This window comes from Bombina bombina, chromosome 1 (assembly GCF_027579735.1).
Source record: "Bombina bombina isolate aBomBom1 chromosome 1, aBomBom1.pri, whole genome shotgun sequence".
In the NCBI taxonomy this organism is placed as follows: Eukaryota; Metazoa; Chordata; class Amphibia; order Anura; family Bombinatoridae; genus Bombina; species Bombina bombina.
This window is the reverse complement of record NC_069499.1, coordinates 1375942407-1375961880: the sequence shown is the minus strand read 5'-3', so window position 1 is coordinate 1375961880 and position 19474 is coordinate 1375942407. Positions and strand designations below refer to the sequence as shown.

At 41.4% G+C, this 19474-nt stretch overlaps 1 protein-coding gene across 11 annotated transcripts in view; it reads right to left on the bottom strand.

Annotated features, from left to right (window-relative positions):
- Window positions 1-19474, bottom strand: part of UBAP2L (ubiquitin associated protein 2 like) — a 283364-nt gene that overhangs the window by 73766 nt on the left and 190124 nt on the right. For 9 of the 11 annotated variants that reach the window (XM_053704446.1, XM_053704451.1, XM_053704449.1 and 6 more), the window contains exons 24-25: window positions 17439-17656; window positions 14582-14687 (exon numbers count right to left, since the gene is read on the bottom strand). In XM_053704446.1, coding sequence (XP_053560421.1) covers window positions 14582-14687; window positions 17439-17656 — 324 coding nt within the window. The remainder of the gene's footprint in view (window positions 1-14581; window positions 14688-17438; window positions 17657-19474) is intronic. The other 2 variants (XM_053704452.1, XM_053704454.1) reach the window with 1 other exon arrangement.

Here is a 19474-nt window from a genome sequence, read left to right as displayed (position 1 = left end):
GGTGTGAGCACAATGTTATCTATATGGCACACATGAACTAGTGCTGTCTAGCTGTGAAAAATGGCCCAAATGCACTGATATAAGAGGCGGCATTTGAGGGCTTAGAAATTAGCATATGAGCCTACCTAGGTTTAGCTTTCAAAGAATACCAATAGAACAAAGTAAATTGGAAAGTTGTTTAAAATTGCATGCCCTTTCTGAATCATGAAAAGGAAATTTATGCTTACATGATAAATTTGTTTCTTTTACAATATGACTAGTCCACGGATGTCATGCTTACTTATGGGATATCGCCTCCTGGTCAGCAGGAGGAGGCAAAGAGCACCACAGCAGAGCTGTATAAATAGCTCCTCCCTTCCCTCCCACTCAGAGGTGACTGAAGTTTAACAAACATAAAGACCTGACAGGGTGGGCCGTGGACTCGTCATATCGTAAAAGAAACAAATTTATCAGGTAAGCATAAATTTCCTTTTCTTTACAAGATCTGACAAGTCCACGGATTTCATCCTTACTTATGGGATACAATACCAAAGCTATAGGACACGGATGAAACAGAGGGACAAGACAGGAACCTAAACAGAAGGCACCACTGCTTGAAGAACCTTTCTCCCAAAAACAGCCTCGGATGAGGCAAAAGTATCAAATTTGTAAAATTTGGAAAAAGTATGAAGAGACGACCAAGTTGCAGCCTTGCAAATCTATTCAACAGAAGCATCATTTTTAAATGCCCATGAGGAAGCCACAGCCCTAGTAGAATGAGCCGTAATTCGTTCAGGAGGCTGCTGTCCAGCAGTCTCAGATGCAAAACGGATGATACTCTTCAGCCAGAAAGAAAGGGGTAGCCGTAGCTTTCTGACCCCCACGTTTCCCGGAAAAGACAACAAATAATGAAGACGATTGACGAAATTCTTTATTCGCCTGCAAGTAAAACTTCAGGGCACTGACCACGTCCAAGTTATGTAACAGACGCTCCTTCTTAGAAGGATTAGGACACAATGAAGGAACAATAATTTCCTGATTAATATTTCTGTTGGAAACAACCTTAGGAAGAAAATCAGGTTTGGTACGCAACACTACCTTATCGGAATGAAAAATAAGGTAAGGAGAATCACATTGAATCGCTGAAAGCTCAGAAACTCTGCGAGCAGAAGAAATAGCAACCAAAAATAAAACTTTTTAAGATAACTTAATATCTATGGAATGCATAGGTTCAAACGGAACCCCTTGAAGAACCTTAAGAACTAAATTCAAACTCCAAGGAAGAGCAATAGGTCTAAACACAGGCCTGATCCTAGTCAGAGCCTGACAAAAAGATTGAACATCCGGAATATCTGCCAGACGTTTGTGTAGCAAAATAGATAAAGCAGAAATCTGTCCCTTTAAGGAACTTGCTGATAACCCTTTCTCCAATCCTTCTTGGAGAAAAGATAAAATCCTAGGAATCCGAATCCTACTCCATGAGTAGCCCTTGGATTCACACCAATAAAGATATTTATGCCATATCTTATGGTAAATCCTAGTAACAGGCTTACGAGCTTGGATCAAGGTATCAATGACCGAATCAGAGAACCCTCGCTTAGATAATATCAAGCGTTCAATCTCCAAGCAGTCAGCTGCAGAGAAATTAGATTCGGATGATGGAAGGGTCCCTGAATGAGAAGGTCCTGCCTCAATGGAAGCTTCCATGGCGGCAGAGAGGGCATGTCCACCAGATCGGCATACCAAGATCTGCGAGGCCACGCAGGAGCGATGAGAATCACTGAAGCCCTCTCCTGCTTGACTCGAGCAATCACCCGAGGAAGGAGAGCAAACGGCGGAAACACATATCTAGGTTGAACGACCAAGGCATCAGTTTGGCCTGAGGATCCCTGGACCTGGATCCGTATCTCAGGAGCTTGGCATTCTGACGAGATGCCATAAGATCCAGCTCCGGTCTGCCCCATCTGAGAATCAGGGTGGCAAAGACCTCCGGATGGAGTTCCCATTCCCCCCGGATGAAACGTCTGTCTGCTCAAAAAATCCGCTTCCCAGTTGTCCATTCCTGGGATGTAGATTGCTGACAGATAAGAGTGAGCCTCCGCCCACCAAATTATTTTTAATACTTCTGTCATCGCTAAGGAACTCCTTGTTCCTCCCGGATGATTGATGTAAGCCACAGTCGTGATGTTGTCCGACTGAAATCGGATGAATTTGGCCTGAAGCCAACTGAGGCCAAGCCTGAAGCGCATTAAATATTGCCCTCAACTCCAGAATATTGATTGGAAGTAGAGACTCTGACCGAGTCCACACACCCTGAGCCTTCAGGGAATTCCAGACTGCACCTAGTAGACTAGCGTCCGTTGTCACTATCACCCATGAGGGTCTGCGGAAGCACATCCCTTGGGACAGATGATCCTGCGACAACCACCAAAGAAGAGAGTCTCTTGTCTCCTGAACCAGATCTATCTGAGGAGACAAATTTGCATAATCTCCATTCCACTGTCTGAGCATGCTCAGTTGTAGAGGTCTGAGATGAAAATGAGCAAACGGAATGATGTCCATTGCCGCCACCATCAATCCAATTACCTCCATGCACTGAGCCACTGATGGCCGGAGGATTGGACTGAAGGGATCGGCATGTATTCGGAATCTTTAACTTTCTGACTTCCGTCAAAAAGATTTTCATGGATATAGAGACTATTAGAGTTCCCAGGAAAGGAACCCTTGTCCGTGGAATTAGTGAACTCTTTTCTAGATTCACTTTCCACCCGTGAGTCCTTCGAAAGGATAGAACAATGTCGGTATGAGACTATCAGCTGATAAGACGACACCTGGATCAGAATATCGTCCAGATAAGGCGCCACTGTAATGCCCCGCGGTCTGAGAACCGCCAGCAGAGACTCTAGAACCTTTGTAAAGATTCTGGGTGCCGTGGCCAACCCGAAAGGAAGGACCACAAACTGAAAGTGTTTGTCCAGAAAGGCAAACCTCAGGAACTGGTGATGATCTCTGTGGCTAGGAATATGAAGATATGCTTCATTTAAGGCCACAGTAGTCATATATTGACCCTCCTGGATCAATGGAAGAATTGTCCTGATAGTCTCCATCTTGAGGGATGGAACTCTGAGAAACTTGTTTAGGCTTTTGAGATCTAAAATGGGTCGGAACGCTCCCTCTTGGTTTGGTAACTACAAAGAGATTTAAGTAAAACCCCAGCCCCTGTTCCTGTATTGTAACGGGGCAGATTACTCCCATGGTCTACAGACAAACGTGAAAGAATAAACCTCCCCCTGTGGAAGGAAATTTTGAATCACAACTGACACCCTTGAGACACGATTTCTAGTGTCCCTGGATTCTGAACGTCTCTTATTCAAACCTGGACAAAAAGAGAAAGTCTGCCCCCCTACTAGATCCTGCCCCGGATCTGGGGCCGCCCCTTCATGCTGTCTTTGTAGCAGCAGGCTTCTTGGGTTGTGTACCCTTGATCCAAGACTGGTTGAGTGGACCTGTCTGGTGGATAATCCCCTTCCTGTTTAGCGGAAGAGGGAAATTCCTTGAAATTTTGAAAGGAACGAAAATCACTGTCTCCCTCTCTGTTTGGACTCCTTATCCTGAGAGAGGAGATGACCCTTACCTTCAGAAATAATTTCCTCCAAGCCAGACCCAAACAGGGTCTTCCCCTTGTAAGGAATAAATAAAAGCTTTAATTAGCTTAAGAGCTTTAATCCGATCCTGTATCTCTTCCAATTGGGTCTCTGTCTTAAGAGACTCCTATAGAGCATCAAACCAGAAAAACAGCCGCACTAGTCACTTTAGTAACAATGCAGGCCGCCGATGGTAAAAGAAATCCCTGGTGGATGTAAACTTTCTTAAGAAGACCCTCTAACTTCCAGGTCTTTAAAAGCACAACTATCCTCGATAGGAATAGAAGGTCGCTTGGTCAGGGTAGAAATAGCCCCCTCTACCAACAGAGACTGTCCGTCCAGAGTCCGACAACCTCAGCTATCAGGAACTTCTCCAAAAATTTGGAAAATCCCAAAGCATATCCCTCCTTCAAAATATGGAGGAAGCATTGGAAATAGTAACTACTGAAAAAAAAAACTTCCTCTAGGAATGTTTCCCACCTCGTGGAAATACCATAACTCCGCACGGAGTGTAAAAGGAAGCGCAGGGCACCGTTTGTGAGCCATAAATTTCCAAGGAACACTTATAGGAGGAAAGAATGGCAAAACTTGACCATTATCAACCTGTTCCTAATAGACAACTCCTTAGAGAGAGTAGGTACAAGATTTTTTTTTTTTTTTTTTTTTTTTTTAAATAAAAAGGTACACAAAAAATGAAAGCTGACTCATTATGAATACATTTGTTCCATCCCAAATCACAAGGGATGAATGATCAAAGAAAACTAAAATTCCTTGATAAAATGTGTACATAAAAAGACCGTACTGTCTCTTTAAATTTGAAAGAAACAGTCTTTTTTGAGCAGTTGTTCCATCCTATAGACACAAAGGAGGAAATAACAAATAAACAGTTTAATTTATGCAATAAAATAACATAAACGGTACTGTCTCTTTAAATAACAGTAACTTTTTATTTAATCTGCATGGTTGGAATGATTAACAAGAAAACTGCAGTGCTGTCTTGGTCCCTTTTTACTCAGGGACCATGTAAAAGTAACCAAATGCAAATATCTTAAGGTTTATGTATATTTATATAGGAATGCTTATTAACTTATTTTCCTCTGTACAATGCACACTGCAACGAGACATATAAATGCAGTCCAACTGCACTCTCACAGTGTGTTAAACTTTGCAAGGGTAACCACACTGGACAGAGACTCTGTCCCAGGTACTGCAAATAGGCGTCACAGAGCTCCGCCCCTCGTGGGCGTTAGGACGCTCCAACTCTCGTTACTTGTCTAGAGACAGAGAAAGCGCCTTAAAGAGGCGCGCTAAGCAACTCCGCCCATTGTGGGCGTGAAGGATCTTCAACTCCCGGCATTTGTCTGAAATATGCCCTGGAGACATAGGAAGTGCCCGAAAGTGGCGCAAACTAACAACCCCGCCCATCGTGGGCGTGAATGCTCAATCTCCCGGTCGCCATTATTCCTTTATAGATAGGCCACCGGGAGTTAGAGAAAACTGAGTACAATACTGATTGGGGGTAATCAGGCTCAATTTAAATCACATAGGAAGCCTCAACATGCATGCTTTGAAAAACAGCCGAATGTATGAAACATAACATATACCATGCCAGTACAATAAACGTTATACCACTCGACATTAACGAAACCAGCTCCTGGACATTATCCAACTGACATTAACTTCCGTGTCAGCAGAAATTATGCCATATACCGCTCCTGCTAGGAGATGACGTGACCCAACACAGTAAGAGCCCTGTTCTTATGCGGACTCTTACTTAGCCCCAGTATAAGAGACTGTCCAGGAACGTTAACTGCTGGAACTTTTAACCCCCGCTCAGTATGTGCTGTCCCTCCTTTTACATGTAGGAGTCCCAACCACATAAATAAGTGCTTCATTTTTCTGAGATCCCCCCAGAATAAAAAGTCAGCAGTTACCTGGAAAGCTGTTCGACAGCATGACAGTCCAGCAGGTTTTCAGAGGCTCTCTCCCTCCCATAGTCCTGTGGACAAAGATCAGCCTGAGTTAAAAGTGCTTAGGCTATCAGAATTAGGGCAGCAAACATGTATAGGAGGCGCAGTGAGAATTATGTCCCACCAGTTCCTTTTGCTTTGAAGCCACCAAATGCTTCTCTTTTTGTATTGAAGAGACTGATCTGGTCTAGGCTACACCCCAGAGCAAAGTAGCACACTTTGGCACTACTGTAAAAAATAATAAACTCTTGATTGAAGAATCTAAAACTAACACCTCACTTTACCTCTTCCTATCACTAACACAGGCAAAGAGAATCACTGGGGTGGGAGGGAAGGGAGATGCTCTATATACAGCTCTGCTGTGGTGCTCTTTGCCTCCTCCTGCTGACCAGGAGGAGATATCCCATAAGGATGAAATCTGTGGACTCAACATATCTTGTAAAAACAGAATTTATGCTTACCTGATAAATTACTTTCTCTTGCGGTGTATCCAGTCCACGGATTCATCCTTAATTTGTGGGATATTCTCATTCCCTACAGGAATTAGCAAAGAGAGCACACAGCAAAACTGTCCATATAGCTCCCCCTCTAGCTCCACCTCCCAGTCATTCGACCAAAGGTTAGGAAGAAAAAAGGAGAAACCATAGGGTGCAGTGGTGACTGTAGTTTAAACAAAAAAATTTAACCTGACTTAAATGCCAGGGCGGGCCGTGGACTGTATACACCGCAAGAGAAAGTAATTTCTCAGGTAAGCATAAATTCTGTTTTCTCTTGCAAGGTGTATCCAGTCCACGGATTCATCCATACTTGTGGGATACCAATACCAAAGCTTTAGGACACGGATGAAGGGAGGGAACAAGAGAGGTACCTTAAACGGAAGGCACCACTGCTTGCAAAACCTTTCTCCCAAAAATAGCCTCCGAAGAAGCAAAAGTATCGAATTTGTAAAATTTGGCAAAAGTGTGCAGTGAAGACCAAGTCGCTGCCTTACAAATCTGTTCAACAGAAGCCTCATTTTTGAAAGCCCATGTGGAAGCCAATGCTCTAGTAGAATGAGCAGTAATTCTTTCAGGAGGCTGCTGGCCAGCAGTCTCATAGGCCAAATGGATGATGCTTTTCAGCCAAAAGGAAAGAGAGGTAGCAGTCGCTTTCTGACCTCTCCTCTTACCAGAATAGATAACAAACAAGGAAGATGTTTGTCTGAAATCCTTAGTTGCTTGTAAATAGAACTTTAAAGCACAAACTACATCAAGATTGTGTAATAGACGTTCCTTCTTCGAAGATGGATTAGGACACAGAGAAGGAACAACTATTTCCTGGTTAATATTCTTGTTAGAAACAACTTTAGGAAGAAAACCAGGCTTGGTACGCAAAACTACCTTATCTGCGTGAAACACCAGGTAAGGTGAATCACACTGTAAGGCAGATAACTCTGAAACTCTTCGAGCAGAAGAGATAGCTATCAAAAACAAAACTTTCCAAGATAACAACTTAATGTCTATGGAATGTAAAGGTTCAAACGGAACCCCTTGAAGAACCGAAAGAACAAGATTCAAACTCCATGGCGGAGCCACAGGTTTATAGACAGGCTTGATTCTGACTAAAGCCTGAGCAAACGCTTGAACGTCTGGTACCTCTGCCAGACGCTTGTGTAACAGGATAGACAAAGCAGATATTTGTCCTTTTAAGGAACTAGCTGACAATCCTTTCTCCAGTCCTTCTTGGAGAAAGGACAATATCCTGGGAATCCTAATCTTACTCCATGAGTAACCCTTGGATTCACACCAACAAAGATATTTCCGCCATATCTTATGGTAGATTTTCCTGGTGACAGGCTTTCTAGCCTGAATCAGAGTATCTATAACTGACTCAGAGAACCCACGCTTTGATAGAATTAAGCGTTCAATCTCCAAGCAGTCAGACGTAGAGAAACTAAATTTGGATGCTTGAACGGACCCTGTATTAGAAGATCCTGCCTCATTGGCAGTGACCATGGTGGGACAGATGACATGTCCACTAGGTCTGCATACCAAGTCCTGCGTGGCCACGCAGGCGCTATCAGAATCACCGAAGCCTTCTCCTGCTTGATTATGGCAACCAGACACGGGAGGAGAGGAAACGGTGGAAAAACATAAGCCAGATTGAAGGACCAAGGCGCTGCTATAGCATCTATCAATACCGCCTTGGGATCCCGGGACCTGGACCCGTAGAGAGGAAGTTTGGTGTTCTGATGGGACGCCATCAGATCCAACTCTGGGGTGCCCCATAGCTGAGTCAGCTGGGCAAATACCTCCGGGTGGAGTTCCCACTCCCCCGGGTGAAAAGTCTGACGACTTAGAAAATCCACCTCCCAGTTGTCTACTCCTGGGATGTGAATTGCTGAGAGATGGCAGGAGTGATCCTCCGCCCACTTGATTATTTTGGTTACTTCCGTCATCGCTAGGGAACTCTTTGTTCCCCCCTGATGATTGACGTAAGCTACAGTCGTGATGTTGTCCGACTGAAATCTGATGAATTTGGTCGCCGCTAGTTGAGGCCATGCCTGAAGAGCGTTGAATATCGCCCTCAGTTCCAGAATGTTTATCTGGAGAAGAGTTTCTTCCCGAGACCATAAGCCCTGAGCTTTCAGGGAGTCCCAGACCGCACCCCAGCCTAACAGACTGGCGTCGGTCGTTACGATGATCCACTCTGGCCTGCGGAAACATATTCCTTGAGACAGGTGATCCTGAGACAACCACCAGAGAAGAGAATCTTTGGTCTCCTGGTCCAACTGAATTTGAGGAGACAAATCTGCATAATCCCCATTCCACTGTTTGAGCATGCATAGTTGCAGTGGTCTGAGGTGTATCCGAGCAAAAGGGACTATGTCCATTGCCGCAACCATTAGTCCGATTGTCTCCATGCACTGAGTCACAGATGGCCGAGGAATGGAATAAAGAGCTTGGCAGGTAGTTAGAGTTTTAGCTTTCTGACCTCCGTCAGAAATATTTTAATTTCTACCGAATCTATCAGGGTTCCTAGGAATGGAACTCTTGTGAGGGGGAGAGAGAACTCTTTTTGATGTTCACCTTCCACCCGTGAGACTTCAGAAAGGCCAATACAATCTCCGTGTGAGACTTGGTTCTTTGGAAAGTTGACGCCTGAATTAAAATGTCGTCTAGGTAAGGCGCCACTGCTATGCCCCGCGGTTTTAGAACCGCCAGGAGGGACCCTAGCACCTTTGTGAAAATTCTGGGAGCAGTGGCCAACCACAAACTGAAAATGCTTGTCCATCTTGAATGATGGGACTCTGAGGAATTTGTTTAGAATTTTGAGATCCAGGATTGGTCTGAAAGTTCCTTCTTTTTTGGGAACCACAAACAGGTTTGAGTAAAACCCCAGTCCTTGTTCTGCAATTGGAACTGGGTGGATCACTCCCATTGTATGTAGATCTTCTACACAGCGTAAAAACGCCTCTTTCTTTGTCTGATCTGTAGACAGACGAGAAATGTGGAACCTTCCCCTTGGAGGAGAGTCCTTGAATTCTAGAAAGTATCCCTTGGCTACAATCTCTAATGCCCAAGGATCGTGTATATCTCTTGCCCAGGCCTGAGCGAAGAGAGAGAGTCTGCCCCCTACTAGATCCTGTCCCGGATCGGGGGCTACCCCTTCATGCTGTCTTGGTGGCAGCTGCAGGCTTTTTGGCCTGTTTACCCTTATTCTAGCCCTGGTAAGGTTTCCAGTTTGCCTTGGGCTTTGAAGCGTTACCCTCTTGCTTTGCAGCCGGAGAGGATGAAGCGGGGCCGTTCCTGAAATTGCGAAAGGAACGAAAATTAGCCTTGTTCTTTGTTTTAAAGGCTTTGTCCTGAGGGAGAGCATGTTACACTCCCGAGAGAGACCCTAGTGCTTAGAGCCAGCAAAGCGAATGACTGGGGGGTGGAGCTAGAGGGGGAGCTATATGGACAGTTTTGCTGTGTGCTCTCTTTGCTACTTCCTGTAGGGAATGAGAATATCCCACAAGTAAAGGATGAATCCGTGGACTGGATACACCTTGCAAGAGAAAGAAAGTTTAATTTTGACTAGACTGTCCCTTTAAAGGAAAGAACATTTTACAGTACAACATCCCTGTAAAGTCTGTGAGGACTTTTGTAGATAAATTAGATAGTTTTTTTTTTTGAAAGGATGTTATAAAATTGGTTCCTTTAGCTTTTTATTTTTTAATTTGAGATTGCCAGCTTGTGCATGTGCCCAATATTGATTTCATAGTCACGCCATATATGGTGACGTGGGACATGCGGTCCCAACGGCGTTAAAGTTCAGCGTTGGAACATCTCAACTGTGTCAAGGTGTTAAGCAGAAAAGCCCAAACACACCCATAAGCAGATAAGTATGCTCTGAAATCCTGGCAACATGTGAGAGAAACTTGCTTGCTGTCAGGGACAACTCCCAAATAATTATTGGATATCCAGCATAAGCCTCCACAAATGTAAGGTAAAAGTAGCTTCATTGGTCATCATTAAAAAACAAACAAAAACAACACACTATTTTCACAGTCTTATGTGCACATTTCCTTAGCTCTTACTAAGCATGTGCATATATACGTATACGAGTCTGATTTGTTGATGGTTCTCACGAGACAGGTAAATTAAACAAAACTGAAATCTGAGAGGAGAATAAAGTATTGCATTGTATTATTATTACTATTATTATGTGTGTTGACTATGCAATTATGTTGTGTTTTACTCTTTTAAAAAGCAAGTTCTGAGCAGTCATTTATTTCTAAACTAAACATAGGTGATTAATACCCAATAATAAATTGATCTAGGCACACCATTATATTTATTCTAATAACCTTATAATTACATTCTTGAGAAACCGCACCAATTTAAAGAATTTCACCAATAAATGCTGACATTTTAAAGTAGAACTATCATCGCACAATGCATCATTTGTTTTGTAAGACATGCAAAAAATAATCTGTAAATAAAACAATGATTCCACATGGGATGAAATCAAAATTAAAAAAAGTAAAAAACTACCACAACAGTAGATGTACAAGCAATAAAAACTATTTCAAGATCTGCACATCTTAAAAGGGACAGTCAAGTCTAAAAAAAAAAAACAAAGCTTTCATGATTCAAATAGGGAATGCAATTTTAAACAACTTTCCAATTTACTTTTATCACCAATTTTGCTTTGTTCTCTTGGTATTCTTAATTGAAAGCTAAACCTAGGAGGTTCATATGCTAATTTCTTAGACCTTGAAGGCCACCTCTAATCTAAATGCATTTGGACAGTTTTTCACCACTAAAGGGCATTAGTTCATGTGTTTCATATAGATAACATTGAGCTCATGCACGTGAATTTATCCAGGAGTGAGCACTAATTGGCTAAAATGCAAGTCTGTCAAAAGAACTGAAATAAGGGGGCAGTCTGCAGAGGCTTAGATACAAGGTAATTAGAGGTAAAACAAGTAATATAACGGTGTTGGTTATGCAAAACTGGGGAATGGGTAATTAAGGGATTATCTATCTTTTAAAACAACAAATTCTGGTGTTGACTGTCCCTTTAAAATGGTAGACACTCTAAAACTGGCTCTAAACTAAGTTTTGAATTTTCTATTCAAATTGTGCCCACAATAAAGGTTGATATACAGAAATATATAGGCAATAAGAAGAGAGCCTGAAACAAATGGCAGTATTGCCGATGCTTGCAGTACCACAGAAATGTAAAATAAAAATGATATAATTCTCCAGCAAAAGTGAAAATATGAGGGAATGGACATGCAGGTTAGAGGCAAGTATGCCAAAAAGCTAAAAGGTGAGTGCAGGAAGGGAAGGTAGCATATACATGGAGTTCTAATTGGAAGCAGAGACAGCACTTACCAGCGCCTGGTCCATTGGTGGAAGCAGCAGCAGGTTTAGTCTGAGCAGCAGAAGCCCCACTAAATGCACCGTTACAGAAATCACCCACGCTGGAAATCTGGCTCAAGTGATCAAAGCCTGCGAACAGACACAGCCCTCAGCATTGGAAGGGTCACTCATTCACAGACAGCCAGGGAGCACTACTAAGGAACCACGACCAGGGCAAGATCCTTGCTACCAAACAGCCAGCACACCCATCACAATATAACCTGACCCTGTCCTACAAATACTACATACCAACGAGCCCACATACAAGTGCCTATTACCGATCACCTACTCTTAATAGGAGCTGCAAGCTGTGCCCAGAGCAGAGTGTACTGAACCTATTTGGCTACTAGAGTTATCTGCTAACTCATTAGGGACGATAGGAACCCAAAATGTGATCAGATGGGCTGCACACAGCTTCCCACCTGCTGCTGCTCAGACCACCAGAGGGGGCAGACGCTTTGCTGAGGGAAAAGGTTAGAACAGAGGTACAAAGGGGATGTGAAGATAAGGGTAGGAAGGACCAATTTATATAGCAATATGGGAGACAGGGGAAGCATTGCAATGTTTGGACAGGGGTAACTAGCCAGGGGATTACAGCAGAGCAAGGCACAATAAGCACGGGGACATGTAACCCTAAAGCTAAATACCTCCAATTCAAGCCTCTAGTTGTAAAACTATTACAGGAAATAGATATTAAATGTAGTGGAAAACCATTAATTGACAAAGGAAGGAAACTAGGGTTAAGTAACAGTGACTTTTGTCAATGCACATCTTGTCTATTATCAGATCAACTACACAACCACCTGGGTTGTAAAAGTACTTTTTTAGACTGAAGTTAATATCACTGTGTATTGCGCATTTCGTTTACTCTCAAAGTTCTGTTGGGGCATCAAGATAATTTGATGCACATACATGGCTCCAGTTTTTTTTTTTTTTTTTTTTTTTTTTTTTTTTTTTTTTTACATGTTACTGGTTTGCATAATTTTGAAGGGATATGAAACCCCAAAAAATTATTTTGTGATTAAAGGGACAGTTTACCCATCATTTTTCTCGCCTTTAATTTGTTCCCAATTATAAATTTTACCTGCTGGAGTGTATTAAATTGCTTACAAGTAGCTCCTTTACACTTATTTCAGCATTTGAAATAGCTGATTTAGCCTTTTGCATTGCCACCTATACCGAAAGTTTCTATACTTAAAGCGACAAAACAAGTTGGGATAGAGACAAAATATAATATTTACTTTAATTACTTAAGCTGCAAATTTATACTGCAGTGCCTCGCCATTATCCCTTTCTTTTTAGTTTCTGGATTGTAAAGCTCTAACTCCCCCCACACATTTCCTTCTATGGCTGTAGCTATAGCCACCTTTGTTTTGGTAAAATGCAGAAGTGAATAGGGATTATCTTCTGGAGCATGCCTAGAAGCTGTGAACTCAGTTGAAATACAATGTCTGTGTCTAAACACTGATAAGGGGGGTGGAGTTAGCTGCTCCAAACAGCACAGCTTTGTAACTAATTTTCCTTATTTTTGAAAATGTTAAATACTTGCCAGCAATTTTTAAACATTTTTTTGATACAAACTATTTTTACTTAATTAGCCCTTTTAGGATATGCACAGATCTCAACCTGTTTTATGGCACTTTAAGTCCAGGCTATTAACAGGCAATGTCAACACAGCCAGAAGAAATTACACCCCCAGTGGGGTGTAGAAGAGATAACGAATATAACAATAGTTTTCCATTATTCTCCAACTATTGAGATTTGGTTTACAGACAAATATCAGATAAGGAAGCAAGTGTGTGTACGCAAAGTAATAACATAATGAGATCTGATTTTATCGGCAAGCTCAACCCATTGTAATAGGCTGTGGATTCAAAGCACAAAACCAGCTATTGTACATACACAAACCTGAAAATTTTATTTTCTCATACATTTTATACTCTGCAGCTGGTATAACAAGTCATTAAAAGTACATTAAGGGAAAAACAAATTTATTACAGCATACTGTCCCTTTAAGAAAGAGCATATCAATTTTAAAAGTTTCCAATTTACTTCTATTATCAAATTTGCTTTGTTCCTATGATATGTGTTGAAGAGATACCTAGTTATTTGGAGCACTACATGGCAAGAAATAGTGCCGCCATCTAATGCTCTTGCAAATAGATAACATTCTTGCAAAACTGCTGCCATATAGTGCTCAAGAAATGGGGCAACTCCTAAGCATAAAACCCTGCCTTTCAAAAAAGATACCAAGAGAGCGAAGAAAAATTAATAGAAGTAAATTAGAAAGTTGTTTAAAATCACATGCTCGATCTGAATCATGAAAGAAAAAAAAATTGGGTTTCATGTCCCTTGAGTTGGAATGTAAATATCTATTAAATTTACACTATCATTCAGTTGATTCAAAATGCATTTCATCGGTTTCATACGTTAAACATTTTCGCTATTAATGCAACTGGTTACAAAAATCTGTATACTAAGTTTCAACCTGGACAAATTGAAGGGGGGGTTACAGCAAAAGTAAACTTGAGCGTACTCTCTCAAGTCATAGGCTACAGTAAAAAAAAAAGTGTGAGACTTTCATTCATTAAATCGGCAATTTATCCTGATCTTCTTAGATCTTTACATTTTATTGCCAGAATGATAAGCGCAGTTCCTCCACCCGCCATAGTCCTCAGTTGATTGACAGATGACTCGTTTGCAATCTACTAATCGTTGTTTCCCCCCTGGCTGTGATGTTTGTGCAAAGGGGCTGAAAGCCCCAGAGGGAAACGATTAGTGGATTGCAGATGAGTCATCTGTCAATCAACTGAGGACTATGGCGGGCGGAGGAACGGCACTTATCGTTCCGGCATTAACATGTAAAAATCTAAGAAGAGCAGGATAAATGACCAATTTCATGAATGAAAGTCTCACTAATTTTTTAAATTATAGCTTATGACTTGAGTGCGTCGCTCAAGTTTACTTTCACTTTAAGAACTTCATGAAAACCACAACAAAGTATTTTCTGTGTACAGCTTCCCTGTTTATGCTTTAATTCTAGCTCCCCTTTACTACAATAAAAAAATTTAAATACAGGGTTTGACGGTTCCCTTACCAGCACTGTATCCATGGGAGCCGTAGGCAGGAGCTTGCTGAAAAGCAGCGGCTGATGTGTTGACCCCAACATTCACCCCGTGCTGCTTGGAAGAGGTAGGAGCCACCTGGTGGAAAGAAGGGGACACGGGGGCGTAAGCCGCGGCTCGGCCAATGCATCAGGCTCCGCGGATAAACCCAGTCTCCCTAATGGTTTGTAGCCTGGGAGAATGGAAATGTATACTGCCAACCAAACACAGGGCAGCTTGTGCTGGGTATAATCACAAGGTTGTGCAACACACAGCCCCAATTGCTCATTTTAATCCCTCAGTAGTGATGTAGCAAATGTTATTGAACCCGCTGGCTTGTTATATCATGCAATAAAGCTTGTTGCATCCTGCCCTTTTTCACAAGAGATTAATGCAGTGTTAATGCAGATGTCATCTGCTGGTACATTAACACTTTCCAGCAGGTGCAAAAACGTTTGCAAAATCTATGTGTGTATAAGAAATGTGGGCACTATAAGTTTAGTCAAATGAGTGCATAATTAAATGTACAAATTCATACCCTCTTAATATCTCAAGTTTGCATCTGCACAACGACATGGAGAACTGTTAATTGTGGGCTGTCTATTTCACACTGCAGGACCCTCTAGTGGCAAAGAAAGCAGGTTTGTAAAGAACACTGTTTAGAGAGGGTAAGCTGGTAACTCTAACAGATTTTTCATGGGTCCACAAAGGCATACCAAGGAGAAAGGACTACAGACAACCAAGTGACATGGCACACAAAGCCCCCTACCCGCAGACCATTGCCAGATACAGAAAAGCCAGGCATGGACCTCACCTCACCGTGGAGAATTCTAAGACGTACCTGGAGGGTCTCCCCAAGGTAAATGAGAGTCTCCGCTGCTGGCCCGTTCACCTGGAGGCTCTAGCAGTGTGCAGGGAAGTCAGAGGTAAGTTGGAGGGACATATTTCTCACTACCACATCCAAAAGGACTGTTGCTCAGCTGGTGAGAAGGGGAATGAATGGAAGGGGATAGGAGAAGCTGCAGGCTGTGATTGCTGCAATTAGTTTGGGGGGGGCAGGGAAAACTTAAAGGCAGAGATTTTCTCTTTAGAATGGTAGAAATGCATACTTTTCTCACATAGATTCAACATAGCATGTTTCCAGGTAAGAATTACACTGCCCAACATCATAATTGCTTGCAAGTCTTATAACCTATTAGAATCGGGCAGTCGCCTAGAAATAAATATGCAACATGCACATTCTAAAGATGACTTTGATAACTATTCAAAATATAATCTGAAATAAAGTTAATGACCCCCCCTAAATTAAGTATCCGTGGAAGAATTAATTGTAATGGGGCGGCCCTAATTGGATGCTTAAACAGTATCGGTGATAGTACATTTCTTGGGTAAACATTTTAAAGATCTAAGGAATGCCTGGTTTGGCAAAGGAGGTGACAGAAGCCGCCGAAGCTTCAGGCAAGAGAGAATAAAAAAAAGCCCCAGGAGAGCAGAATGGGCAAATTTTATTTAAAATCTTTTTTATTTAATATTGAGATATTTACAATCAAGCATAAAAATATATTTCAAAACTTTTACAAAAGCACAGGAGCAGCAATGTGTGACAAGATGTTACGTCAGATAGAAATAATAGAAAGCTCAGTTACAACATCCAACTACCAAGTCTTAAGACTGCAGTCCAACCTGGTCAAATCGCTGGTGGCCATAGATTTACATATGTAAAACCATAAGCTACAATTCTAGATAATGGACTGCAGCTCAAGAACTACTGAACAACCGTGAAGGCTTTGAATTCCTCACCAACAATTAAACCCTCTCTTTTATGGACTACAGTATGCCAGGTAATACTCTCTCTACTTGAGCGCAGTGGGCCATTTTAAATAACCATCTAAGCTCATGCAGAGACATTTACAAACTTCTATTTGTGATGGAACAGCACGGATTAAAGCTACTTTGTTATCAAAAGTATGTCTGTACACTGTAACCAGAACACAAACTCACAATAGCTAGGTAACAATATGAACAGCACCAGCTTTATAATTAAAAGAAGGGGCATTAAAACTGGTGCAAGCTAGCTCAATAAGTAACACTTGCAAGTTTGTTTTTATGGGGTATAGGACCTGTTTATACATGACAAGCCAATTGTGACAATTCACTTCTCTTGAATGTGCTTGGAAAATAAGTACAGCCTTCCTTCCCCCACAGCTATAAGTACACAAATTAAAGGGACAGTCAACACCAAAATTGTTATTGCTTACAAAGATAGATAATGCCTTTACTACCCATTCCCCAGCTTTGCACAACCAACATTGTTATATTAATACACTTTATAACATTTAAACCTCTTAATTTATGCCTGTTTCTAAGCCACTAGAAACTGTCTGTTATCACATGCTTTTTATTAGCTTTTCACAACAAGAAACTGCTAATTCATGTGAGCCATATAGATACCATTGTGTTCTCATCTGTGGAGTTGTGGCTGACACTGCACTAATTGGCTAAAATGCAAGTCAATAAATAATAGCCATGTGATCAGGGGGCTGTCAAAATAGGCTTAGATACAAGGTAAATCAGAGGTTCAAAGTATATTAATATAACCATGTTGACTGTGCAAAACTAGGGAATCGGTAATAAAGGGATTATCTTTTTAAACAATTTTGGAGTTTACTGTCCGTTTAAATCTCAGTAGGATAGGGAACATACATAAATAATTTGCAGCAATACAGATTTTAAAAAGGTGCTTTTTTCTTTTGGGAAGTCTTCTTGGACCTCCCCACCATTACCCACAAGCCCTTCACCCCCAACCGCCTTCCAGGTGTCCATATTGTACTAATGGTAATGCACACTCACTGGGAACACGGCGGGACCGTACTGGAAAGTGCTGGGGAGCCCTGGAACCCCGGTGTAGTAGGGCAGGCTGGTGTAGCTGTACCCTGGAGGCAGGCCTGGGTTGAGGAATGTTTGCTGCGCAGTGTGATGCCCCTGGGTCTGACTCTGCTGTGGCTGTGCCAATGTTGTTGCTGGAGCTGGGGAGGATGCATCTGCACGGCCAAATTTGGCAAGGTCACCTACAAAAGAAAAGTAGGAAATTCCTTAACAAAAGCATATGGCTGCTGCCCAAATCTAACACCAAATGCATAAAAATATCACAAATAAGTTAAAGGATACAAAGGTCAACACCCCAAGCGCTCTAAACAGACATGGTGTTTTAATCCTAATAGTCTAGTCACACACACGCACAGCATTTGTACACGAGTCGCTGAAACAATAACTTATTAGAAGCATGTTTGCGAATGGGTGCATATTGCACATTTCATTTTCAACTTGTCCCTTTAAAAAGACAAAAAGTTTGAAAATCTGCTCAGTAACAGCATTTGGCAGCAGAGGGCTGGGGTACACACACACACACACAAACACAATCATGTTCACAAACATACTTTTTTTGTAAAAAAAAACAAGAAAAAACACTAAGAAAAGGAGTTTAAGTTCTCAAATAAAAAAAAATTAAATATTAAACTGCCAACCCCAGATGATTAAATATGTTATACACTATACTTCCAGAATTGCCATTTAAAATTCAAGTATGCATATTTGCTTGGGCAAGTTAAAAAGCCATAATAGTAAAAAAAAAAAATTGTGTGCTCCAATTCAAGAGATCAAAGGGGTTAAAGTGAATGTAAACTTTGATGAATGAAAGCCTGTTTTTTTTAAAAAAAAACTATTAAAAACAGGGGCATTTTCATTCAAAGTTTAGAAAGCAGCCATTTTGATTAAAAACTTACCTTTGTTCTTTTCACAGCCAGAGCAGCTTCCCCCACCCAGAAATCCTCTCTTCGCACGTCAATGACTAATCCGGCTTCCTCCAATCACAGCTTTCCCCCCAGGGGAGTCATTGCCAGAGGTCATGCCGTGATTGGAGGAAGCCGGATTAGTCATTGATGACGTGTGAAGAGAGGATCTCTGGGTGGGGGAAGTTGCTCTGGCTGTAAAAAAGCAAAGTTAAGTTTTTTAATCAAAACGGCTGCTTTCTAAACTTTGATGAATGAAAGTGCCCTTGTTTTTAATAGTATTTTTAAAAACCGGGCTTTCATTCATCAGTTTACCTTAACTTTAAAAGCACAGTAGAGCACTGCTGGTCCCGAGTGGAAAACTGCCTTGCACGACTAGATGTACAACTAGTGCCGATTTCTGATACACAGAATTTCTTTATTGTGCATTTCATATAGTATTTCCTTCTGAGTTTGACCCTTAAATACCAAAATTTGATTCTTCCATTCAAGTACAACTCACCTCAACTAAGTAAATTTAAAAACAGATTTGTTTTATTACTTCAGCAACAACTCTCATAAATTAGCGTAAATAAAGTAATCTAGTTTGATTGTGGAACATACTATGGAGAAAGGTTCAAATAATGTATCATTGAAATAAAATTATTAACAAGCATAGACATAAGGACTAAGACAGCAGACATACCATTAACTTTCATCCTCTTACACACAACTACATTTATAACAAACAAGTGTTGGAGCAAGATACAGCATGACAAGACAGGAAATAAATCTTGATGCATATTGCTCTAGCTCCGTGTTAATATTGCATACACTGTCCCCCTTTGTAGCCACGGAAACGGCATGGAAGGGTCAACTGGCATGCGCTGAGATTATTTTATTTATTGTTTAAATCACTGAGAGTCTCTATACTTCTCTATCATGTTATCAATTAATAAATGATCTTTTTATTGGACAATGCAGTTTATTTTTTTTTATCCAGGACTGGAAATTTACAGTAGTCCTGAACTAGTAAAAAAAAGGAAAATGTATGCTTACCTGATAAATTTATTTCTTTTACGATATGACAAGCCCATGGATTTCATCCTTACTTATGGG